Source organism: Oncorhynchus gorbuscha, linkage group LG08 (assembly GCF_021184085.1).
Source record: "Oncorhynchus gorbuscha isolate QuinsamMale2020 ecotype Even-year linkage group LG08, OgorEven_v1.0, whole genome shotgun sequence".
Classification (NCBI taxonomy): domain Eukaryota; kingdom Metazoa; phylum Chordata; class Actinopteri; order Salmoniformes; family Salmonidae; genus Oncorhynchus; species Oncorhynchus gorbuscha.
The window spans coordinates 24,948,258-24,975,841 of NC_060180.1; the positions used below are offsets into that span (position 1 = coordinate 24,948,258).

General features: G+C 44.3%; 1 protein-coding gene across 2 annotated transcripts in view; it reads left to right on the top strand.

Moving 5' to 3' along the window:
• LOC124041396 (inositol polyphosphate-5-phosphatase A-like) overlaps window positions 1–27,584 on the top strand; it is a 300,331-nt gene that overhangs the window by 180,034 nt on the left and 92,713 nt on the right. For both annotated transcript variants that reach the window (XM_046358921.1, XM_046358922.1), the window contains exons 7-8: window positions 15,137–15,189; window positions 16,078–16,197. In XM_046358921.1, the coding sequence (XP_046214877.1) occupies window positions 15,137–15,189; window positions 16,078–16,197 (173 nt within the window). The remainder of the gene's footprint in view (window positions 1–15,136; window positions 15,190–16,077; window positions 16,198–27,584) is intronic.

The window sequence follows — 27,584 nt, forward strand, 5'->3', positions numbered from 1 at the left end:
TGATCTACATGATTTTAGCCCCGATTCAGCTGTCCCAGACAAGTTTCTGACATCTGAGACAAAATCCCTATATCATTGCGTCACCGATGCTCGTTTAATGTAAGCGGGTCAGAGACTCAATCTGAGGGCTACCGATCTTATCTTTGAGCAGCCCCAGACATCCCAATATTTTCAAACACGTTTTATTTTATTGGCACAAAATCTGCAATGCTCTTGTAGTGTGAGCATGTCTTGAGAATTGTGATCAGCAATAGCCAATGAGAGCTCGCCAGAGAACAAGCCAGTGAGATGATGACGTTGTTTCTTAAAGGGGAGGCAGGGTAGCCAAGTGGTTAGAGCGTTGGACTAGTCACCACAAGGTTGCAAGTTCAAATCCCCGAGCTGACAAGGTACAAATCTGTTGTTCTGCCCCTGAACAGGAAGTTAGCCCACTGTTCCTAGGCCGTCATTGAAAATAAGAATTTGTTTTTAACTGACTTGCCTAGTTAAATAAATGAAGGGAAAATAAAATAGTCTCAGCAATGTTAGGATTTTGAAAGTTTTGTAGTGCACACCCGGCGTTAGGCATGGACCCTGTTTGTATTTTATTTGACTTGCAACACTTTTGCGGCACTTTGTTTTTGACATTTTTTTTTATATCGAAATGATTTATGTTGCATAATACATTTTTAATATTTTCAAAAGTAGGCATATGTTTTTACCCAATAAACCACAGAAAAACATAACTATTGGTACTATGACACATGTATGGCAGTGTTTCCTCTTCATCAATGGCGTATTTCCCTTTACTGTTTTGCATTTTCACAAAAGATACGGTATGAAGTGAAAACACAAGGTTATTTTGCTTTCTGCATCTTTTTTCTTTCTTTACTTTTACTTTCCCTCAAAAAGCAAATGAATACAAGGATCAGTTGAACAGTGGAAGATTGAGATGGCACTCTTGCAAAAGCGTTAATTCGGTGGCTTGCTGGGCTTCGTGGTGTAGCCTGTGTGCGTTGTATGTCTGTTCGTTCTGTGGGCTCCTCTGCTGGGTCCACATCATAAGGGAACGTCGCGCTGTGCTGATATTGTAATAAAGAGCATGAGTGCCCGCGTGACAGCCACATGCTCCTCGCTCATCTGTCAGCCCCATGCTCCTCCCTCATCTGTCAACCGCGCTCCGCCGGCCACCTCCTCAAATATATGCAAAGGAGATGGATACATCCTTTCACAGACGCAGTCTCCCAATTTCCATCTCTTTCACACACTCTCATGTACACATTTTCTCTCTCTTCTCTCCCCTCTCTCTCTTCTCTCCCCTCTCTCTCTTCTCTCCCCTCTCTCCTTCTCTCCCCTCTCTCTCTTCTCTCCCCTCTCTCCTGTCTCTCTCTGCCCCCCCCCCCCCACCTTGGAGTTCCCCAGTTTGCCATTTTCAAAGATGATCTAAAACCAATTACATCGATTGAGGCGTGAAGTCGTTTAAAATTATTACGAGAAACGGGTGTTTGGTGCGTTACGAGGACAAGCGCAAAACAAACCTGGGTGTGAAAAGAAGCAAGCAGATGCCTGGGAAAGTTTGCTCCCTGATTTATGCCTCTTTCCCGGCTGGGTTATGAATCCAGGATGATGCTCCTGAGAGCAGCACTCCAGATAATGTTAGACATTTAAAAATAGCAGATTTGTGTAGTCTATCAGGGCCGAGTATTCCCCCCCCCCCCCCCCGCCCAGCTCCGTAGTGAGAAATTGGTTATCATAGATCACAGATACTGCTCAAACCTCTTATGAAAGATGAATTAATTTCACTAATGCTTTAATGCAGAGCTCTCATGAGGAAGTCAGGCGCGCGATAACCCCTGCCTTGTCCCCGCTTCCTCCATGGTGATTTATGCTGTCTTTTAGTAGATGAAACCGCCTGGATTTGCCATTCGTCTGCAGCCTTAAGGAATTCTATTAACAGGGGATCTGGGACAACTGGGTTCTACAGGGTACCGCTCTGGGTCTCAAGAGTGTTGTGGAAACCGGATAGTCATCCTAAGACATGATATACTAGCAGAGATCTCGCCTAGACCATGTGAGCTACAGAGAGCATGGGTTAATGCATGTTATCTTCCATTAGAATCTACTGTGTAAAGGTATCATTTTCTGTCATTTTCTCATGTTTTGATACCTCGTATGGAGAGGTGAAGCTGTAGAATGTGGCAGCGGGCAGTTTAGCCAGCTTGTCGGAGACTGACACCTCTCTTTCTCCGCTTGCACGTTAGCTTTACAGTCCACCGTTAATTAACTGTCACTCGGAGAGGGCCTGGTGACATCATGGTGGGAGGGGTTGTTCTGTACGGCCCCTGTTTGAGTGACAGCGCTGGTTAAAGACTAGCAATGTAACAGAGACAAAATTACATTTCCTGGCATCTCTTAAATTTGAGTGCCCTTGGGTTGGTTGTGTGTGTGGGTGTATGCTAGTGTACAGTTGAAGTTGGAAGTTTACATACACTTAGGTTGGAGTCATTAAAACTCGTTTTTCAACCACTCCACAAATTTCTTGTTAACAAACTATAGTTTTGGCAAGTTTGTTAGGACATTTGCTTTGTGCATGACACAAGTCATTTTTCCAACAATTGTTGATTATTTCACAATTCCAGTGGGTCTGAAGTTTACATAAACTAACTTGATTGTGCCTTTAAACAGCTTGGAAAGTTCCAGAAAATGATGTCATGGCTTTAGAAGCTTCTGATAGGCTAATTGACATAATTTGAGTCAATTGGAGGTGTACCTGTGGATGTATTTCAAGGCCTACCTTCAAACTCAGTGCCTCTTTGCTTGACATCATGGGAAAATCAAAATAAATCAGCCAAGACCTCAGAAAAACATTGTAGACCTCCACAAGTCTGGTTCTTCTTTAGGAGAAATGTCCAAACGCCTGAAGGTACCACGTTCATCTGTACAAACAATAGTACGCAAGTATAAACACTATGGGACCACGCAGTCGTCATACCGCTCAGGATGGAGAGGCGTTCTGTCTCTTAGAGATGAATGTACTCTGGTCCGAAAAGTTCAAATCAATCGCAGAACAACAGCAAAGGACCTTGCGAAGATGCTGGAGGAAACAGGTACAAAAGTAAGTATATACACAGTAAAACAAGTTTTATGTCAACATGACCTGAAAGGCCGCTCAGCAAAGAAGAAGCCAGTGCTCCAAAACCGCCATAAAAAAGCCAGACTAAGGTTTGCAACAAAGATTGTACTTTTTGGAGAAATGTCCTCTGGTCGGATTGAAACAAAATTATAACTGTTTGGCCATAATGACCATGTTTGGAGGAAAAAGGGGAAAGCTTGCAAGCTGACAAACACCATCCCAACCGTGAAGCACGGGGTTGGCAGCATCATGTTGTGGGGGTGCTTTGCTGCAGGAGGGACTGGTGCACTTCACAAAATAGATGGCATCATGAGGTAGGAAAATTATGTGGGTATATTGAAGCAACATCTCAAGACATCAGTTAAAGCTTGGTCGCAAATGCGTCTTCCAAAAGGACAAGCATACTTCCAAAGTTGTGGCAAAATGGCTTATGTACAACAAAGTAAAGTATTGAATGGCCATCACAAAGCCCTGACCCCTCAATCCCATAGAAAATGTGTGGGCAGAACTGAAAACGTGTGCGAGCAAGGAGGCCTACGAACCTGACTCAGTTACACCAGCTCTGTCAGCAAGAATGGGTCAAAATTCACCCAACTTATTGTGGGATGCTTGTGGAAGGCTAGCTGAAACGTGTGACACAAGTTAAACAATTTAAAGGCAATGCTACCAAATACTAAATGAGTGTATGTAAACTTCTGACCCACTGGGAATGTGATGAAAGAAATAAAAGCTGAAATAAATCATTCTCTCTACTATTATTCTGACATGTCACGCTTCTTAAAATAAAGTGGTGATCCTAACTGACCTAAGGCAGGGATTTCTTACTGGGATTCAACGTCAGGAATTGTGAAAAACTGAGTTTAAATGTATTTGGCTAAGGTGTATGTCAACTTCCGACTTCAACTGTATTAATGTTGCGTGTTTGTTTTGACCCCTACTCATACCGCTGTCACACACACCCTTGCTGTCTCATGTAGACCTCTCATGTCCACAATGGGGGGTGAACAGGATCCTACTGTGACCCCAAGTCCCCTGGGTTGAGTCTGCTGAAATGACAACCCCTCCCTCCATGTATGCAAAACACACTGCCCTCATACTCCACAGACTGTGAGTTATGGCTTGAAGTGGAGGAGAAAGGAGGGAGGGACATTAATTGAAAAGCTGAATAAGAAGGAACTGGTCAAAATAGCGGGCCCATTTTCTTTTGAAAGGTCGATGTGATGGATTTGGTGACCTGTCATGTCTTGTTGTTCCGTCAATCCTTTCGACCCACCTGGGTATTTATCAATATATTTGTTGGTGCAGGAATACATGCTTCCATAAAACATTGCATCGTAAGGATTTCTCCTTTGCTTACATAAATAAAGTGTACGACCGAGATGTCAATCTCCCCTTTCCAATGATTGTGCACGGAAGTGGAAAACAAAACAAACCGGGCCATAGATCATTGTCCTTACAAGTTTGTACTTCTCGGTTGCTACCACACGTCTGCTCATAAAAGCATTGGTTGTGGACTACACTCACACCCTTTAAGTACCCTCTGCTGTAAACTCTGATATCATGATTATGCGGCAGCCATACATGTCCAGTTTTCAATGCAAGTCAACATCCCTTTAACCTGTTAAGACTCTAGGGGCAGTATTTCATTTTTGGATAAAAAGACGTGCCCGTTTTAAGCGCAATATTTTGTCACGAAAAGATGCTCGACTATGCTTGGAATTGATAGTTTTGGAAAGAAGACACTCTGACGTTTCCAGAACTGCAAAGATTTTCACTGTGAGTGCCATAGAACAAAATCTACAGGCAAAACCAAGATGTTTGAGTGACCAGGAAATCAACAGGATTTCTGGAGGCACGTTTTCCATGATCTCCTTATATGGCTGTGAATGCGACAGGAATGAACGGACACTTCCTATCGTTTCCCCCAGGTGTCTGCAGTATTGTGACGTATTTGTAGGCATATCATTGGAAGATTGACCATAAGAGCCTGTTACCAAGTGTCCCGCACGGTGTCTGCGTGGAAATTGGTGCGCAAAAGTCAGGTACCAGTATTTTTCCATCCGAATCAGAGAAGAATGCACGCTTCCAGGGAAGGGATTTCAATGAAGAGATATATGACAAAACACCTTGAGGATTGATTCAAACAACGTTTTCCATGTTTCAGTCGATATTATGGAGTTAATTCGGAAAAAAGTTTGACGTTTAGGTGACTGAATTTTCGGTTAGTTTCCCAAATGCATAGTAACAAAACGGAACGTTGTGTCCTACACAAGCATCTTTCAGGAAAAACTGGACATCTGCTATGTAACTGAGAGTCTCCTCATTGAAACATCTGAAGTTCTTCAAAGGTAAATTATTTTATTTGATCCCTTTGCTGGTTTTTGTGAATGTTGCGTGCTAAATGCTAACGCTAAATGCTAAGCTAGCTATCACCACTCTTACACAAATTATTGATTTTCTCTAGTTCTAAAGCATATTTTGAAAATCTGAGACGACAGGATTGTTAAGAAAATGATAAGCTTGAGGACAGGCATATTTATTTCATTTAATTTGCAATTTTCAGAAATCGCTAATTTTGCGTTATGGTAATGAGCTTGAGGCTGTAGTCACGATCCCGGATCCGGGATGGGGCGGACTAAGATTAAATGGGAAAGTGGTATTGGTCTCTACCCATGGTCCAGAGACCGTCCAGCTAGATCTGTCCTATAGGCTACGTGCCCCATTCCCCAGCCCCTGTATATACTGTACTGTATGTCCTCCCCTCAGTCCCCACTGTCTCTATAAAGGGCTTGTCCTTCCCTTAAACCTCTACACAACACTGGATTTTGGACATTTTAATCAGCAGCACTTTCCCTCCCATCCCACACACACTCAGTCTGGTCCAGTTCCTGTGCAACACACCCCAGTCAGACCCCCCTCTCTTAGTTGATGGGGATGATGGAATAAAGATACATGTGGGGGGGGGGTTCTGCATGAGGCCAAATGAGTCAGGGTTTGTGTGTGTTACTTATACCTCACAGTGCATATCTGTTACAGGGACTTGTGTAACCCTGTCCTGTACTCCCTTATGGGTCTGCCCCACCGCACACTGTTATTTATAGGGGGATGGTCTGTCAGCCGAGATATAAGAAAGGTCAACAACAACAAAAAACGGAGTGTGTTGTGGTGGGGGACCGGGGAGTGGGATTGGTGTTCCGCAATCCTGTACCACCCCTGACACGCGTGACATTTGATAGTGGAAGTGAGAACCTCCGATGGACACAACTGGGGAGTTTATGGTGTCTCTTCATCGAATAGCGAATCCATTTTACAGCCCCATAGCTCGCTCCCCACTACTCCCCTCTCAGTCTCCTATCTGTATTGGCTGGGAGACTGGCTGTCATGGCTGACCCACTCTGTATGGCCGTTCATCACTGTCACAGCCTGGGCACCCATCACTGGCCACGGAAGGTCAGCCTGTGACAACCTTTTACTGCCTCACTCCACCACCCGCCCCCACGGTGACCCCTCACTGGCCAGGCAAGACCTGACCCCTCCCAGACGTTGGGGGGGGTCAGGCCTCCCAGCTGTCCTACCTAGAGCAGGGTTTTGGAAAACCTGGCCTAGAGCAATAGGAAATGTACATTTTTATCTCTCAGGCCAGGGTTTTTTCCCACCTGACCCTGTAACACATTCTGTAGGCATTAAGGTGAGGTCGACGTTTCACTCTCGCGTATGATTGGGTGCGTGACAGTTGGTTGTCACTCCCAGTCTGAATTTCCCAGTCCCCTTGTGAATGACAGCTCTGTGTGTTGATGAATGGAAGTGAATGTGTGCGTGTCACATTAACCAAACGATAAGACGAGGGTCAATCAGTCATAGGAGGAGAGGAAATGGGGCAATCTGAGGTTGCACGTCAGGGACGTGATGGATTTTTGTGTTGTGATGTGTAGTTAATGACTCTTTAAATTAAATTTAGATGACATATATTTTGCGCTGCGTTAAGAGAGCAGGTTTGGACAGCACCCTCTTCTCTCCTCCTCACTCCCCTCCCCGTCATCCTCTTCATCATCTTCTTCATTTCCCTTCTCTCTTTATTCATGTTCTTACAATGTTGTTACATACTGTATATCACGTCATATATATATATATACAGTACATATATAAATATACAGTACATATATAAATCTCTCTCAGGAAGTCCGGTAAAATGAAGATGAAATGAGATGCCAACAAATTTCTACTTACTAAATGTAAATGTGGTTATTGAATGAATTTCCTTGAAACATCTGTGTTTTGTTGAATTTGTTGAAGTACTTTCTGATTCATTTATAATGACTACATCATGTAAGGTATTCGTTGTATTATTTGTCTTTTTTAAATGATCACAAAATATTTATTGAGTGGATTATGTTCATGAAAAACAATTTTGGTTTACCTTAAACCAGTCCGTCTACCGCAACTGACCCGGAGCACATTCCACTCAGGCTCACTCTCTCTCTCACACACTCTCTCCTCTCTCTCACACACTCACTCTCTCTCCCTCCTCGGTCTCTGTCTCACTCACTCACTCACTCACTCACTCACTCACTCACTCACTCACTCACTCACTCACTCACTCATTCTCTCTCGATCTCACTCACGATCTCACTCACTCACTCATTTTCTCTCGATCTCAATCACGATCTCACTCACTCACTCATTTTCTCTCGATCTCACTCACAATCTTACTCACTCACTCACTCACTCACTCACTCACTCACTCACTCACTCACATACTCACACACTCAAAGTCATAATGTCGGACAGTGTGGTATAATTGGGCCCATACATTCTGCCAGGCGGTATAGATTAATTCAAGTATGCTAATGTAATTCAATTTGATACAGTTCATCTTGTACTAATGCAGATTGAAGGATGTGAGACGCAATCAAATTGCTTTCAGGCCTACACATTTGCATCTAAGTTTTTTAATAAAATGAGTCAATTTGTAATTATGTGACCTGAGCCATAATTAGTTTATTCATCGCCATGGTTAACTCCCCATTAGGACGCTTCGATAGCTCCTGGGTTATTTATTTATTTATGCATTCAAAATTAGGACGGTTGCGGCATCAATTTGTCTCTCATTTAATAATGAGCTTCATGGTAAATCATGTGCTGTGTGAGAGCTGGGACTCCTGACTGGGTAATTCACTCAGTAGCACTAATGGGGTGAGGCTATAGGAGGTTGACCAGGTGGCTATTGGTCAGGCCTCAGACCATTTTGGAGGTGATACTGTTTTTCCCCGTTGTCATGCAGTGTCATTGGGCTCAGGTTGGACAAATGTAAATACAGGGGAAATGGATCATACTGAAACAAAACAAACTCTTAGAGGGTTGTCTTTGCATTGTTATAGCACTCGTATGAATGGGATGACTGTGTATGCCATTTGAGATTGTGTTTTTAAATTAATAGAATATTTAAAACATACAATATACCAGCAGTGAAGCCGCTCAACAACTACATTACATTAGTCATCTAACAGACTCCCATCCAGAGTGACTCACAGAAGCAACCAGGGTCAACGCCCTGCTCAAGGGCACGTAGACAGATCTCCCACAAGGTCAAAAAACGGGCACCCGAACCAGCGATCTATCAGCCACCAGCCCTCCATGATCCCCCCCAAGCTGTCCCCCAACCATCATCCCAGACTCCCCTTCACAGCCCCAATCCCCCCCCTCACAGCCACCCCCCTGGACCCCTGTGCCCACCGAGCCCCCGTCCCCAATGCACCAACAACCAACAAAATGAACAAAATAGAATAAAGACCAAGGAAAACAGAAAACAATGCAAAAATCATCAAGGACAACAAAAATCAGAACAGCAAGGCCAACTGAATATGTTTGACTGCATGTATGGCACTATTTACATGTTTGTGTGTGTGTGTGTGTGTGTGTGTGTGTGTGTGTGTGTGTGTGTGTGTGTGTGTGTGTGTGTGTGTGTGTGTGTGTGTGTGTGTGCAAACACCTGTAAGGCATCAGCTTCGGGCAAACTGGAATTGTCTAACAACACTGTCCCTCGGTGTCATTCAAACTTCATTTTGTTTTGTTTAATTTATACTTTATTTATGTTTTTACTTTTATCTTTGACCATCATTCTATCCCCCGCCCAGCAGCTCTACTCCCACTTGTCTCCAATTCCACATCCCAACTCTCAGCTTCCCTCAGCACCTCCCACCTATCTCTGCTGGCCACCCTCTTCCGATTTCTATGCACCATATATCTTTCAACTATCTTTCAACTGTAATATCCTATGTTTCACGGAATCGTTGCTGAATGACAACATGGATATTCAGCTAGCGGGATATATACGTTGCACCGGCAAGATAGAACAGCACACTCCGGTACGATGAGGGGGGGGGGGCGCAGTCTGTGCATATTTGTAAACAACAGCTGGTGAACAAAATCTAAGGAAGTCTCTAGATTTTGCTCGCCTGAAGTAGAGTATATTGTGATAAATTGCAGGCCACACTACTTGCCTAGAGAGTTTTCAGCTATACTTTTCGTGGCTGTTTATTAACCACCACAGACAGATTCTGGCACTAAGACCACACTCAGTCAGCTGTGTAAGGAAATAAGCAAACAGGAAACTACTCAACCAGAGGCGGCGCTCCTGGTGGCCGGAGACTTTAATGCAAGGAAACTTAAATCAGTTCTACCAAATTTCCATCAACATATTAAATGTGCAACTAGAGGGAAAAAAAATCTAGATCACCTTAACTCCATACACAGAGACGCGTACAAAGCTCTCCCTCCATTTGGTATATCCGACCACAACTCTATCCTCCTGATTCCTGCTTACAAGCTAAAATTAAAGCAGGAAGCACCAGTGACTCGTCAATAAAAAAGTGGTCAGATGAAGCAGATGTTTAAACTACAGGACTGTTTTGTTATCACAGACTGGAACATGTTCTGGGATTCTTCCGATGACATTGAGGAATACATCACATCAGTCACTGGCTTAATCAATAAGTACACCAAGGACGTTGTCCCCACAGTGACGTACATACCTCAACCAGAAGCCATGGATTACAGGCTACACTCGCACTGAGCTAAAGGGTAGAGCTGCCGCTTTCAAGGTGCGGGACTCTAACCCGGAAGCTTACAAGAAATCCTGCTATGCCCTGCGACGAACCATCAAACAGGCAAAGCGTCAATACAGGGCTAGATTGAATCATACTAAACCGGCTCCGATGCTCGTCTTATCTGCCAGGGCTTGCAAACTATTACAGACTACAAAGGGAAGCACTGCCGCGAGCTGCCCAGTGACACGAGCCTACCAAACGAGCTAAATCACTTCAATGATCACGCTCTCTGTAGCCGACGTGAGTAAGACCTTTAAACAGGTCAACATACACAAGGCTGCGGGGCCAGACGGATTACCAGGACGTGTGCTCCGGGCATGTGCTGACCACCTGGCAGGTGTCTTCACTGACATTTTCAACATGTCCCTGTCTGAGTCTGTAATACCAACATGTTTCAAGCAGATTATCATAGTCCCTCTGCCCAAGAACACAAAGGCAACCTGCCTAAATGACTACAGACCCGTAGCACTCACGTCCGTAGCCAGAAGTGCTTTGAAAGGTTGGTAAATGCTCACATCAACACCATTATCCCAGAAATCCTAGACCTACTCCAATTTGCATACTGCCCAAACAGATCCACAGACGATGCAATCTCTATTGCACTCCACACTGCCCTTTCCCACCTGGACAAAAGGAACACTTATGTGAGAATGCTATTCATTGACTACAGCTCAGCGTTCAACACCATAGTACCCTCAAAGCTCATCACTAACATTTACATTTTACATTTAAGTCATTTAGCAGACGCTCTTATCCAGAGTGACTTACAAATTGGTGCATTCACCTTATGACATCCAGTGGAACAGTCACTTTACAATAGTGCATCTAAATCTTAAAGGGGGGGGGGGTAAGCTAAGGTTCCTGGGACTAAACACCTCCCTCTGCAACTAGATCCTGGACTTCCTGACGGGCCACCCCCAGGTGGTGAGGGTTAGGTAGCAACACATCTGCCATGCTGATCCTCAACACTGCAGCTCCCCAGGGGTGCATGCTGAGTGTCCCCCTGTATTCCCTGTTCACTCACGACTGCATGGCCAGGCATGATTCCAACAACATCATTCATTTTGCAGAAGACACAACAGTGGTAGGCCTGATCACCGACAACGATGAGACAGCCTATAGGGAGGAGGTCAGAGACCTGGCCGGGTGGTGCCAGAATAACAACCTATCCCTCAACGTAACCAAGACTAATGAGATGATTGTGGACAACAGGAATAGGAGGACTGAGCACGCCCTCATTCTCATCGACGGGGCTGTAGTGGAGCAGGTTGAGAGCTTCAAGTTCCTTGATGTCCACATCAACAACAAACTAGAATGGTCCAATCACACCAAGCCTATTCCCCCTCAGGAAACTAAAAATATTTGGCATGGGTCCTGAGATCCTTAAAAGGTTCTACAACTGCAACATCGTGAGCATCCTGACTGGTTGCATCACTGCCTGGTCTGGCAATTGCTCGGCCTCTGACTGCAAGGCACTACAGAGCGTAGTGCGTACGGCCCAGTACATCACTGGGGCCAAACTGCCTGCCATCCAGGACCTCTACACCAGGCAGTGTCAGAAGAAGGCCCTAAAGATTGTCAAAGACGTCAGCCACCACAGTCATAGACTGTTCTCTCTACTACCGCATGGCAAGCGGTACTGGAGTGCCAAGTCTAGGACAAAAAGGCTTCTCAACAGTTTTTACCTCCAAGCCATAAGATTTATAGCTACCCAGACTATTTGCATTGTGTGCCCCCTCCCAACGCCTCTTTTTACGCTGCTGCTACTCTCAGTTTATCATATATGCATAGTCACTTTAACTATACATTCATGTACATACTACCTCAATTGGGCCGACCAACCAGTGCTCCCGCATATTGGCTAACCGGGCTATCTGCATTGTGTCCCACCACTCCCGCCAACCCCTCTTTTACGCTACTGCTACTCTCTGTTCATCATATATGAATAGTCACTTTAACCATATCTACATGTAGAGTGGGCCAAAAAAGTATATAGTCAGACACCAATTGTGCAAGTTCTCCCACTTGTAATTTTCATCATAGGTACACTTCAACTATAACAGATACAATGAGGGAAAAAAATCAAGAAAATCACATTGTAGGATTTATTTATGAATTTATTTGCAAATTATGGTGGAAAATAAGTATTTGGTCACCTACAAACAAGCAAGATTTCCGGCTCTCACAGACCTGTAACTTCTTCTTTAAGAGGCTCCTCTGTCCTCCACTCGTTACCTGTATTAATGGCACCTGTTTGAACTTGTTATCAGTATAAAATACACCTGTCCACAACCTCAAACAGTCACACTCCAAACTGTACTATGGCCAAGACCAAAGAGCTGTCAAAGGACACCAGAAACAAAATTGTAGACCTGCACCAGGCTGGGAAGACTGAATTTGCAATAGGTAAGCAGCTTGGTTTGAAGAAATCAACTGTGGGAGCAATTATTAGGAGATGGAAGACATACAAGACCACTGATAATCTCCATCGATCTGGGGCTCCACGCAAGATCTCACCCTGTGGGGTCAAAATGATCACAAGAACGGTGAGCAAAAATCCCAGAACCACACGGGGGGACCTAGTGAATGACCTGCAGAGAGCTGGGACCAAAGTAACAAAGCCTACCATCAGTAACACACTACGCCGCCAGGGACTCAAATCCTGCAGTGCCAGACGTGTCCCCCTGCTTAAGCCAGTACATGTCCACGCCCGTCTGAAGTTTGCTAGAGAGCGTTTGGATGATCCAGAAGAAGATTGGGAGAATGTCATATGGTCAAATGAAACCAAAATATAACTTTTTGGTAAAAACTCAACTCGTTGTGTTTGGAGGACAAAGAATGCTGAGTTGCATCCAAAGAACACCATACCTACTGTGAAGCATGGGGGTGGAAACATCATGCTTTGGGGCTGTTTTTCTGCAAAGGGACCAGGACGACTGATCCATGTAAAGGAAAGAATGAATGGGGCCATGTATCGTGAGATTTTGAGTGAAAACCTCCTTCCATCAGCAAGGGCATTGAAGATGAAACGTGGCTGGGTCTTTCAGCATGACAATGATCCCAAACACACCGCCCAGGCAACAAAGGAGTGGCTTCGTAAGAAGCATTTCAAGGTCCTGGAGTGGCCTAGCCAGTCTCCAGATCTCAACCCCATAGAAATTCTTTGGAGGGAGTTGAAAGTCCGTGTTGCCCAGCAACAGCACCAAAACATCACTGCTCTAGAGGAGATCTGCATGGAGGAATGGGCCAAAATACCAGCAACAGTGTGTGAAAACAATGTGAAGACTTACAGAAAACGTTTGACCTCTATTGAGATAAACTTTTGTTATTGACCAAATACTTATTTTCCACCATAATTTGCAAATAAATTAATTAAAAATCCTGGATGTTTCTCTTCTCATTTTGTTTCTCATTTTGTTTGTCATAGTTGAAGTGTACCTATGAAAATTACAGGCCTCTCTCATCTTTTTAAGTGCGAGAACTTGCACAATTGGTGGCTGACTAAACCCTTTTTGGCCCCACTGTACATACTACCTCAATCAGCCTAACCGTTGTCTGTATGTAGCATCGCTACTTTTATAGCCTCGCTACTGTATATAGCCTATCTTTTTACTGTTGTTTTATTTCTTTACCTACCTATTTTTCACCTAATACCTTTTTTTTCACTTGGTTAGAGCTTTTAAGTAAGCATTTCACTGTAAGGTGAACACCTGTTGTATTCGGCGCACGTGACAAATACACTTTGATTTGATTTGAGCTATGCTGCTGTTTAAGTTTAACATTCAATTTCAATCTATCTAATGGAATAGAATCCACAGATGGGAAAGTTGATGATAAATACTTTTTTAAAGATTATTAGTTATTGACTGACCCGGTCTCTCCAGATCTCCCAACAATACTATTTATACGGTCAATTTAGATAATTGTTATGCATTTTCAGACATTCCTGAATCTGAGACCAGAAACAGTCTACCTGAGGGCAATACCAAAATAAATGGTCTTGATTCTGTATTCTCACAGCAAAATCAGAGCTTCGATGATTTTATGCCCCAAATATTCAACATTTTGTTGGTGGCAAGAATTCTATATAATAATTTTAGCTGAATCTTGCATCGTTTTTTATATCAACTTAACCCTGTAACATGGAATCGGTGCATCAAAAATCTCTTCCTAACTGTTTTGTCATCTGTATGGCACAGCTGTCAACATCCTGATCCTCAAATTAAACTCTTATACTTTCCTATTTATGCTATTTTTATTCCTCTGCCAGTTTTGATCTTTAATATTGGGCAGACAGACCAGTTCCCTACCTACTCCCGCTATAATCAGTTGGTTGTAATCTTAGATTGAGCAGACCTTCCCATGCAATTCCCATACAACTCCATGAAAGGCAACTCTACATTTCCAATTTTCAATATAATTTAAAAACAAAATACCCTTTTCAAACAACTTTCCCATAAATGCAGGTATTTTATCAATCAGCACATTTGAGTTCAGCCAAGGCATTTGTTCTATTTTTTTCAGGGGATGAAATTGAAATTGTAGCCAGCTCTGCATTGCTTGTTTAAAAAAAAAGAGAGATACTTTGAAAAAAGTATCAATTTCAGTTAATCGAAAATGAGACATGACAATCTTCAAAAAGGCCATTTTTCTGTAGCTCAGTTGGTAGAGCATGGCGCTTGTAACGCCAGGGTAGTGGGTTCGATTCCCGGGACCACCCATACGTAGAATGTATGCACACATGACTGTAAGTCGCTTTGGATAAAAGCGTCTGCTAAATGGCATATTATTATTAAACAATGGATTAGTTATTTTTTAGTAATCAACTTGAGAACCATTTGGGGTGCACTGCAGTATGGTCCAATTCCATGCGATCCATGCTCACTTTCAGTCGGCATGATGTCTCCCTCTGTTACAGTGCAAGTGGTCCAGAAAAGGCTTCATCAGGACGAGATGGGCTCTGGCTGACTGGTGAGTTTCTTAGACATCTCATTACACCTCAAACTACACATACGATCAAGCAGAATTTCTCAGCTTTTCATTGAGGTGCATTTTAGGGTCACATCCAGCTGTGACTACCCATGAAGTCTAGCAGTATCACCCGCAGTACCTGTCAGTTTGGCTTTACCCCACGATCCATAGGCTATATCCCAGGGGGCTTTGCAGGTCCCAGTCCAGTCTTCATAGAGAGGCAAGGTAGAGTCAGTCTTCCCTAGAGAGAGAGAGAGACTTTACTTCTCTCCCCATCCCGGGATTAGATTAGACGTAATCTTGTTAGCCAAGCAGTTGCATATGACAGATGACAGAAAACATTACATGCAATTGAACCTGTGTGAGATGAATACAAACGTTTTGAGAAGGAGGGATGGAGGAGGGAGGGGGTTGTAATCGAATAGAAGGATGACAGGAGAACAAAAAGGGCTGAAACGGTAACACTCTAATAGAGACAGGCATGACGCGAGACAGGGACCTGAAGGGAGAGACCGAGAGAGGGACGGGTATGAGAGAGCGAGAGGGAGATTGACAGGGATGGGAGCGAGGGACACGGATAAGAGGGACATTTTACCTATATATTTAAAAGTTTGTCAGCAGGAGAAGCGTCTTGAGGTGAGACGTCCACTCTCATTTACAGAGATCGATATATAGTCAATAGTGGATCAATGAGACATGCTTAGCAGAATTAGCACCACTAGGAGTAAAGTGGACATGTCACTCAGCCTGTAGGGCAACCAGGCAAATTAAACTAACTGCTCCATTCACAGAACCAAATGTATAGCACTGGTCCACAGGTCACGGGGTCAATCATGTGATTCAGGTGTCTCAAACTCAAATATCCTGGTCTTTCGGTCTCCCCCACAGTGCCTTTGACCTGGTCAACATCCACCTGTTCCACGATGCCTCCAACATACTGGCCCGGGAGAAGAGCCCCTCTGTCTACTCCGGGATGAGACAGAAGGCCCTTGGCTTTGTTTTAGACAGGTGACTGGCACTCTCCTCTCACCCATTCGCTCATCGCTCATCTCACCATTATCTCCAACCACCCTCTCAGCACCCTCTTCCTCTCTCCTTTAACAATCTCACCATCTCCCCTCTCACCATCCTCTCCGTTCTTCTTTTCCACTCGACCCTGAGCAACACACTCGCCTCTCTGCCGAGCAGAGAATCCTTCACCCAAGACCCCACTAAGCAAACAGGGGAGCCGTTCCAGCTAACATGCTAATGTGATTTATGTGATCTCCATTTACGGTGGAACTGGATGATGGAGTGTGTTAAAGCAGCCCCTGCTTACTACCTGGTCATGCTAACACTGAGTAGAAGCTATGTAGCAGCCCTGCATTATGTGACCCCCACCAATGAAATCAAATCTGAATGCAAAGCGTCTTTCACCTCCTTCCACTTTGAATCACTGCATACATATGGCCGGCATATATTATGAAGGGTTTTGACACCTCGTGAATTACGAGCTGTGTTTTATGCATTTCAAAGCTCATATTTACCCTCTCCTTGATTCTTTCATTTGATGAAAGAATGCTCTGCGTTTAATGGACAGGGAAGTGGGGGTGTTTGAGGAATATGACAGCTTTTGCAATTTTTATGAAGCCATAATTTCCCTGGATTTATCGGTGTAATGAAGTTTCAAAAGGACCTTTCTTGTTGCTTACGTTGATGGTTTTGACCATATTTTCTCAGCTTTGGTCATGCTCTTGAAGTTGATTTTTTTTTAAGTCGTCTCGTAAATACGACTAAATGTCACATTTTCTGCTGGAGGTTGAATAGCGCTGGGCTGGTGAGTGGCAGTTTCCACGCTCCCCTCTTTTAAATCCCCTTGTGCTCAGAAGGTATCCTTTGCTGGTAATTCCTGGGACATATCATTAAAAGGTGACAATGGCAGGGTATTTTTTCCTTTTTCCGGGAGGTGGGAGGGGTAACCTAGGGGGATGGGTTGTGGGATGGGTGGGAGGTGTAGGCCTATGTTCCGGCTAGGCTGGCATCTCATGCAGGGGGTGAAGGAGGGGGGGGGGCATCGCGCCTCAACCACTCACTTTGGGGAAACACTCGGGCGCAGATCCGGACTGCCAGAGAGAGTGAAAGAAGCTGGCTGGGGCGGGGGAGGCATACAAAAGGCTCTGGGCTCTGTTATGGGCAGTGAATAATGTGCTGCTCCTTTCACAGGGGCTGCTAACCTTTTGGCAGCCACCAGTGAACTCCATTCTCCTCTGCCGATCGGGGAAGACAATGTGCCCAGGCCCGGCTTTGAATGAAGTGCTACCACCAACAGTGTTCCCATTCAGAGGCCGGTTGGGAACCATCTTTTTGGCCATTGTCCTAACTCTGACTCCTACCCCAGAAAGAGAGAAGGGAAAGGGTGAATATCTATAGCCAAGGCCCCCTCTCTTTCCCTCCCTCCCTCTCTCTGAGCTCTAATCTCTCATTGTGGGGAGGGGGAGTGGACAACACCAGCTGAGATCCAGAGGGGCTGCTGGTGCAGGAGTCTGGTCAGTGATCTAGCCTAAGGAGCAAGCTCCATGGCTGGGGCCCAACCTTAGCCCCATGGCTGGGGCCCAACCTTAGCCCCTTCCCTTATCTCGGGCCCAGGCTAATATTGCAGCTTACGGCCCATTGAAAACACATCTGATAAGCCCTTTCCTCTGTGGCCCTTTTAACTGCTAAACAGTGTTTATCTCCAAAGCCCTTCAAGGCCTCCAGGGAACAATGATAAGAAGGAACAGCGTTTAGCCAGCCAAACCTCTCCATTGAGTCACATCAAAAAAGGCACTCCTCTGGTCTCCGGCTGATGTGGGGCCAGCAACTTCATGAGAGCCTGTTTGAAATGTAAACCCTCCGTGCTTGTTTTTATTCCTCAACACCATCCCCTTTGAAGACTGAAATATGAGCATCAAATGGCACCTAACGTTATTTACTCTGTTTATTCATATGCGTATTGCTAGACAACCATTTGGAGGTCTTGCCATAGATTGTCAAGTAGATTTAAGTCAAAACTGGAACTTTACCACCCAGGAACATTCATTGTCTTGGTAAGCAAGTCCAGTGTCGATTTGGTCTTGTGTTTTAGGTTATTGTCCTGCTGAAAGGAGAATTCATCTCCCAGAGTCTGGTGGAAAGCAGACTGGACCAGGTTTTCCTCTAGGATTTTGCCTGTGCTTAGCTCTATTACGTTTCTTTTTTATCCTGAAAACCTCCCCAGTTCTTAATGATTACAAGGATAGCCATAACATGATGCAGCCATCACGATGCTTGAAAATATGGAGAGTGGTACTCAGTAATGTGTTGTATTAGATTTGCCCCAAGAATAACACTTAGTATTCAGGACAAGAAGTTAATTACTTTGCCACATTTTTTGCAGTATTTCTTTAGTGCCTTGTTGTAAACAGAGTAGTTTCCTTCCTCTCCGGCAACTGAGTTAGGAAGGACACCTGTATCTTTGTAGTGACTGGATAAAGTGTAATTAACAACTTCACCATGCTCAAAGGGATATTTAATGTCTGCTTTTTTAATTGTTACCCATCTACCAATAGGTTCTCTTTGAATAATGGCCCCGGAGGGGATTGCAGCAGTTTTATGGGTACCTAACCGACTGCTATTTTGTTTGTTTTTTCGCATTGTTTGTATCTCAATATGTACATAATGTTGCTGCCCCCAGCGATTACTCACCTCGAACTGGACAAATAATTTTTCTTTAAGGAGTTCGACAAGAAGGATATACTGCTTTGTCAAGACAAGGCCCAAATCCCCGTCATCAGTGTGAAGAAAAGACTAAGAAAAAGGAGGAGGGCGGGGTGCCTTGTAAGAATTGGCTGATGAGTAGGTAAACCACCACTTCCCTCCGTATTATTGGCCAACGTGCAATCATGGAAAACAAACTGGACGATCTACAGTTAAGACAGTTATTATTATTATTATTTAAGACTTTCCTACCAACGGGACATTAACCTCTTGAACCTCTGGGGGCAGTATTTCATTTTTGGATGAAAAAAGTTCCCGTTTCAAACAAAATATTTAGTCACGAAAAGATGCTCGACTATGCATATAATTGACAGCTTTGGAAAGAAAACACTCTGACGTTTCCAAAACTGCAAATATATTGTCTGTGAGTGCCACAGAACTAATGCTACAGGTAAAACCAAGATGAAATTTCATACAGGAAGTGAGCCAGATTTTGAAAGCGCTGTGTTCCAATGTCTCCTTATATGGCTGTGAATGCGCAAGGAATGAGCCTACACTTTCTGTCGTTTCCCCAAGGTGTCTGCAGCATTGTGACGTATTTGTAGGCATATCATTGGAAAATTGACCATAAGAGACTACATTTACCAGGTGTCCGCTCTGTGTCCTCCGTCGAAACTATTGCGTAATCTCCAGGTGCGTGCATTTTTCCATTTTGTTCAGAGGAGAAACCAAACTGCCACGAGTGATTATCATCAAATAGATATGTGAAAAACACCTTGAGGATTGATTCTAAACAACGTTTGCCATGTTTCTGTCGATATTATGGAGTTAATTTGGAAAAAAGTTTGCCGTTGTAATGACTGAATTTTCGTTTAAAAACAAAATCCAAACGTGATGAACAAAACGGAGCGATTTCTCCTACACAAATAATATTTTTGGAAAAACTGAACATTTGCTATTTAACTGAGAGTCTCCTCATTGAAAACATCCGAAGTTCTTCAAAGGTAAATGATTTTATTTGAATGCTTTTCTTGTTTTTGTGAAAATGTTGCCTGCTGAATGCTCGGCTTAATGCTATGCTAGCTATCAATACTCTTACACAAATGCTTGTGTAGCTATGGTTGAAAAGCATTTTTTGAAAATCTGAGATGACAGCGTTGTTAACAAAAGGCTAAGCTTGTGAGCAAATATATTTATTTCATTTCATTTGCGATTTTCAGGAATAGTTAACGTTGAGAGAGGGAGAGACCATACAGGACTGGCAAAAAGTGCTCTTCACTGACAAGTCGCGGTTTTGTCTCATCAGGGGTGATGGTCGGATTTGCGTTTATCGTCTAAGGAATGAGCGTTACACCGAGGCCTGCACTCTGGAGCGGGATCGATTTGGAGGTGGAGGGTCCGTCATGGACTGGGGCAGTGTGTCACAGCATCATCGGACTGAGCTTGTTGTCATTGTAGGCTATCTCAATGCTGTGTGTTACAGAGAAGACATCCTCCTCCCTCATGAGGTACCCTTCCTGCAGGCTCATTTTGACATGACCCATCAGCATGACAATGTCACCAGCCATACTTCTCGTTCTCTGTGTGTGATGTCCTGCAAGACTGGAATGTCAGTGTTCTGCCTTGGCCAGCGAAGAGCCCGGATCTCAATCCCATTGAGCACGTCTGGGACCTGTTGGATCAGAGGGTGAGGGCCATTCCCGCCAGAAATGTCTGGAAACATCCAGGTGCCTTGGTGGAAGAGTGGGGTAACATCTCACATCAAGAACTGGCAAATCTGGTGTAGTCCATGAGGAGGAGATGCACTGCAGTACTTAATGCAGCTGGTGGCCACACCAGATACTGACTGTTACTTTTGATTTTGACCACCCATTTGTTCAGGGACACATTATTCAATTTCTGTTAGTCACATGTCTGTGGAACCTGTTCAGTTGTTGAGTCTTGTTATGTACATACAAATATTTACACATGTTAAGTTTGCTGAAAATAAGTGCAGTAAACAGTGAGAGGATCTTTCTTTTTTTGTAGAGTTTATATATACACACACACACTACCATTCAAAAGTTTTTGGTCACTTAGAAATGTCCTCGATTTTGAAAGAAAAGCACATGTTTTGTCCATTAAAATATCAAATTGATCAGAAATTCAGTGTAGACATTGTTCATGTTGTAAATTACTATTGTAGCTGGAAACAACAGATTTTTAATGGAATATCTACGTAGTCGTACAGAGGCCCATTATCAGCAGCCATCACTCCTGTGTTCCAATGGCATGTTCTGTTAGATAATCCATGTTTAACATTTTAAAAGGCTAATTGATCGTTAGAAAACCCTTTTGCAATTATGTTAGCACAGCTGAAATAAATAAAATAAAATATGCCTTCTTTAGACTAGTTGAGTATCTGGAGCATCAGAATTTGTGGGTTCGGTTACAGGCTCAAAATGGACAGAAACAAATTACTTTCTTCTAAACTCGTCAGTCTATTCTTGTTCTGAGAAATGAAGGCTATTCCATGCGAGAAATTGCTAAGAAACTGAAGATCTCGTACAGCGCTGTGTACTACTCCCTTCACAGAACAGCACAAACTGGCCCTAACCAGAATAGAAAGAGGAGTGGGAGGCCCCGGTGCACAACTGAGCAAGAGGACAAGTACATTAGTGTCTAGTTTGAGAAACAGACGCTTCAAAATCCTCAACTGGCAGATTCATTAATAGTATCCACAAAACACCCGTCTCAACGTCAACAGTGAAGAGCCGACTCCGGGATGCTGGCATTCCAGGCAGAGTTCCCTCTGTCCAGTGTCTGTGTTCTTTTGCCCATCTTAATGTTTTATTTTTATTGGCCAGTCTGACATATGGCTTTTTCTTTGCAACTCTGCCTAGAAGGCCAGCACACCGGAGTCGGCTCTTCACTGTTGACGTTGAGACTGGTGTTTTGCAGGTACTATTTAATGAAGCTGCCAGTTGAGATCTTGTGAGGTGTCTGTTTCTCAAACGAGACACTCTAATGTACTTGTCCTTTTGCTCAGTTGTACTTGTCCTCTTGCATGTCCTTGTGTGTTGCTTATGGTCCAGTTTACAATGTTAGGTAGCTACCTAGCTGCGCTAATGTTGCTATTTTGTTGAAAGTCCTTGTTGACACTAGCCAGATGGCCCCAGCTAGATAACTAGCTAGCAAGATGACGAAGAAACAGTTGACTTCCATCTCCATAATCCCGTACTGACAGTGCCAGTCTGTAGCCAAATGTTTAGCTATCTAGCTAATGTTAGCATATTCGCTAGCACAACATAGTGGAGGGTCTTTGTCATAAATCGGCAGCTAACACAGGCAGCTGTTTTGTGGAAACTAATCTGTGATTTAATTATAATGGCGATACTAGCTTCAGTAGTTAGCTACATTTGTGTGTAGCTTATATTGCATATAAAGTGTGACTGGCTCATAACATTTAACTGTGGATGTTTGGAGAAAATTCCCAATTTTTATTGTTTCTTCTGTTTTATTGTTCCTCCTTCCCCAAATGCTTTCTGATTGGCTTAAAGACAAGTTATTGGCCACTGATGAGCGTTCTGATTTTACAAGTATAAACGTCAGGTTCTAGGTGGGCACGCAGCAGGTAGCGCTTTCTTTCTAGCAAGAGAAGGAACAACCTCCCACTGTGATAAGTACCTATCAGCAGTCTATTGGCAGTGAGATTCATGCTTCAGATTCTGTGTGTTGTAAAATGCCAACTTGTTCCGCCAAGGACTCGTGATGTAAGGAGGACACTGAGATGATGTGCTAATTCAGAAGTCAGGGCCCTGGCCAAGAGGATTGGAAGCAGCCTGCCAAGAGCCATGTGAAAAGATAGCCATGAGATAAAATCAACACCATTTTTTTCTTTCCCCCAAAAATCGTGTTGTGTTCCTTTTTTATTCTTCCCCTTTCAGAGTGGCTGTCCCAGTTCAGGAGAGAACACTTTTACATTACAACTGTGAAATCCTGGCATGAAGACCCCCTTTGTTCCCCGCCATTATTTTCACACAAATATAGTCCATTGTCACACAGCTGAAGTTAATTTGATCAACATTGGAGACATTGAACTGTTTTGTTTGCTGAAAAGGCTTGTTTCATGCTCATTTTCAGGCCATTGAAAAGCAATGATTGGCAGAAAAATGTTGCCGTTAACAATTCAGGGCAATTAGTTTCCCAGGGGGAAGCAGTGGGCCGAACTGGCCACCATACAGCAATTCATTGTCATTTTATGGACGGTCATCAGTCAACTGTCAGAGCATCTCAAAGAGCCCTCCAATCTAAATGTTTCCCTTTAGGCTTTTCCCAGAACAACGGACTGAAAGAGGAGCGAAAGAAGAGCCTGTTTCCAGGCAATAGACATGTTCAGCTGGAAGGAGGACTGAATAATTGCAGGGAGATCCTCCATAAAAGCCGGATTAATTTATTAGACAGGGGTGTGTGTGTGTGTGTGTGTGTGTGTGTGTGTGTGTGTGTGTGTGTGTGTGTGTGTGTGTGTGTGTGTGTGTGTGTGTGTGTGTGTGTGTGTGTGTGTGTGTGTGTGTGTGTGTGTGTGTGTGTGTGTGTGTGTGTGTGTGTGTGTGTGTGTGTGTGTGTGTGTGCGCCCAGACAAAATGTATGAATGAGTGTTTAAGTGGAGGTCTGGTGAATTAGCTTGTGTTTATTTACTTTTTAGAGCATCTGATTGGCTCAGCGTTTATGCTTATGACTTAATTGGCTGTGCATGCAAGCACCTGCTGTGACCTGTGTGTTTGTGTGGCACAGAGAATACTGAGGATGCTGCTTCATGTCATTCAGTAGAGACTGAGAGGGGAGCATGTGCTCGCCTTTGGGCTGTGTTTAGGGGCTAGTGGATCTGCTAGGGCCCATATATAGCCCTTCATGGGGGGTACTAGGGTGGGCTGGGGTGAGAGGGGTGTCAGTGTGTGACTCTGTGAACTGCCTCCTCGCCCTGGGAGGCCTGGGGCAGCAGGGGTTAATCCCCAGTCAGTCTCCACTGATACCTCTCTCTCCCAGTACAGGACTAGTTCATAATCAAGTAGCTACTATTAGCTCTGCAGCGATGGGAATTAAAGTACCTTCAACAATTAAGTACTGTGTATTGGCTACAGCCATTTACCTAGTTATGTTCCTGCAGAATAGAGATCGGCAGAAACGAGGTGCTATTATTGGTTCACAGGCTGTAAGATTTTGTGGCTCCCATAGTGTATCTGGCAGGTGTGAACCACTGCTGTGGAGAGATTGAACAGGCTTGTATCTCCACCCATACCAGTCTGCAGAACTCCAACAGATCCAGTGGCCCACAACCTTCCTTCCTGGGTTTTTTGGTGTCCCTATTAGAAATTCTTGGGGTTTGACGTTGTTGGGTTGGCCTATCCTTTAACCTCTGTGTGACCGCGACACCCTACCAAACACCGCCCTTCTGGCCTGACTCAACTGGGAGAGTTGGGTAGGGTGGGTGAAGTGGTTCATGGGGGCTTGTAGGGAGCTACCGCCCCTGGGAGTCACAGGTCACATCATGGGTCCTCCCCTGTCCCATTGAGCCAGACGTCAAAAAGCACATTCTTCACAATGTTAACATTCTCCCAAATTCTCAAAATCACGCTTACAATGGATGACTCTGCATTTGGCTTTTGCATTGTACCGTTGAGTTGAATTTGACTTGCCAAGTCATGGTAAGTCATCTTGTCAACCTCGTATTGACATCGACCCCCAGTTGAAGAGTGTAATCCTAACAGCCTGTCTATTACAACTCAGATGAACTGTCTGTCGATCACTCTCAAGAATATTTTTTGGGGTGTGTGTAGAGTTATATTACCATGTAAGAGAGAATAACTAAACCGTGTGTGTGTGTGTGAGAGAGAGGAATGTGCTCCAGGTGCTTTGTGCAGCTGCGGTAGGGGGGCCTGGGAGCAGAGTTAAGGACCATGTTATAAATTAGCGGCTGACCCTGTCTTTGTGTGGCCCTACGAAGGCCTGACTGATAGCCCCCCCCCCCTCCCTCAGTGAGAACGGTCCCTGTGAAGAGCCTTTATCAGGGGTGTCACCGTGCGATGAATTGGCTGGGGGGGAAGCATGTTTATAGACTGTGTAAAGAAGTGCGTCTTTGTGTGGGAATGTCGCTGACACTCTTACAGTTTGCTTGAATGAACTGTGATGACGTGGCTAATGGGGCCCCCGCTGAGGGTCCTGCATGGGGCCTCCGGGACCCCCCACCACAGCCCCATTCACGCCCAGTCCGCTGTGGCTAATGTGTCGATTCTTCGGGCCGCCACAAAGGCCAAGCAAAAGTCAACTTTCACACCAGCGGGTCACCACAAGTGCTTTAGGAAACTATCGTGTAAACAGTGTTACCTTCTGACCTGCCGCTGATACCTTAGCTCTGCAGACAAAACGTCCAAGGCTCTGGCATTAGACATGGCTATTAGAGGGATGAAGCGGTGGGCTGGCTCAGCACAGCACTAGGCCCTGGGGAAACACACTGGGGAGAGAGAGGCAATGTCTTAGTCGTCTGTTTTCTCTCTCTTTCCTTTCTCCTCTCTCTCGCCACTCTGATTTTCTTCTCCATTTTATTCCCCCCGTCCCATCCTCTCTTCTTGCTCATTCTCCTTTCTCGCCACTCTCTTTACTCCCTCTTTTGCGATCTTTCTCTCGCTCTCTCTTTCTCGCTCTCTCTTTCTCTCTCCTATGTACACGTGCTCCATAAGCTTTTTGGAATTAGCGGAATTTAAAAAAAATAATCATAATAAATGTCTTTTATATAGCGTTCTTCATTACAAACAAGAATCTGTCGGGAACTGGCAGTTCATGTTTATTGGTCTTCCACAGCTTCAGGTGTCTAACCAGTTTGAAAAGGCAGTCAGTAGCAGTAGATTAAATGTATTTGTCCTCAAAAATGACTTTATGTTGAGTGCCTTTGATGGACTGCACGTGCGCAGTTCGGCGCGAGACGACCGTTAGACCCGATGACGTGGTTCTATGCATGAGCTCAGCTAGCCAACATTGCCTACAAGCGTGATCGGGATTTCTAGATATCTTCATACTGTACGGTATTTACAATAACTAGGGTCGTGACGGGAATTGAATAACCGTGCAACTGACGGTTATGGATGTGGACCGTCATGAAAATGAAATAAGTCAAACCCTTTTGAATAGGCCTGCATTATTATTTTTTTACAACTTTAGTTCCATGCAAATAAACTTTACCTAATAGTGAGTGTTTATTTGCTAACTTAGTCCGTCTATTAAACTTTCTTAATTTACTCCTTTTGCTTACTGTCCTTTGATGCTCGAGCAGCTAATAAATCAAATTAAAATTGTATAAATCACATGCACTGAATACAGCAGGTATACAGCAGGTACCTTACAGTGAAATGCTTACTTACAATCCCCAAACCAACAATACAGTTTTAAAAAATACTGATAAGAATAAGATATAAAAATAACAAGTAATTAAAGAGCAGCAGTAAAATAACAATAGCAAGACTATATACAGGGGGGTGCCGATACAGAGTCAATGTGTGTGGGCACCGGTTAGTTGAGGTAGTATGTACATGTAGGTAGAGTTATTAAAGTGACTATGCATAGATGACAAGAGAGAGTAGCAGGGGTGTAAAGAGGTGGTGGGGTTGGGAGGCACTGCAAATAGTTTGGGTAGCCTTTTGACTAGATGTTCAGGAGTCTTATGGCTTGGGGGTAGAAGCTGTTTCGAAGCGTCTTGGACCTAGAATTGTCGCTCCGGTACAACTTGCCGTGCGGAAGCAGAGAGAACAGTCTATGACTTGGGTGGATGGAGTCTTTGACCATTTTTAGGGCCTTCCTCTGACACTGCCTGGTATAGAGGTCCTGGATGGCAGGAAGCTTGGCCCCAGTGATGTACTGGGCCATTCGCACTACCCTGTGTAGTGCCTCTTGTGGTCGGAGGCCGAGTCAGGGTGCTCTCGATGGTGCAGCTGTAGAACCTTTTGAAGATCTGAGGACCCATGCCAAATCTTTTCAGTCTCCTGAGGGGGAATAGGTTTTGTCGTGCCCTCTTCACAACTGTCTTGGTGTGCTTGGACCATGTTAGTTTGTAGGTGATGTTGACACCAAGGAACTTGAAGCTCTCAACCTGCTCCACTGCAGCCCCGTCAATGAGAATGGGGGGCGTGCTCAGTCCTCTTTTTCCTGTAGTCCACAATCATCTCCTTTGTCTTGATGTCCTGGCACCACACGCCCAGGTCTCTAACCTCTCCCCTCTCGTCGTTGTCGGTCATCAGACCTGCTTTGAGAGCGCTAAGGTGTTGAACGCTGATCTGTAGTCAATGAATAGCATTCTCACATAGGTGTTCCTTTTGTCCAGGTGGGAAAGGGCAGTGTGGAGTGCAATAGAGATGATCATCTGTGGATCTGTTGGGGCGGTATGCAAATTGGAGTGGGTCTAGGGTTTCTGGGATAATGGTGTTGGTGTGAGCCGTGACCAATTCAATGCACTTTCAATGCACTTCATGGCTACAGACGTGAGTGGTACAGGGTCAGTAGTCATTTAGGCAGGTTACCTTAGTATTCGTGGGTACAGAGACTATGGTGGTCTGCTTGAAACATGTTGGTATTACAGACTTGAAAATGTCAGTGAAGACACTTGCCAGTTGGTCTGTGCATGCTCAGAGTACATGTCCTGGTAATCCGTCTGG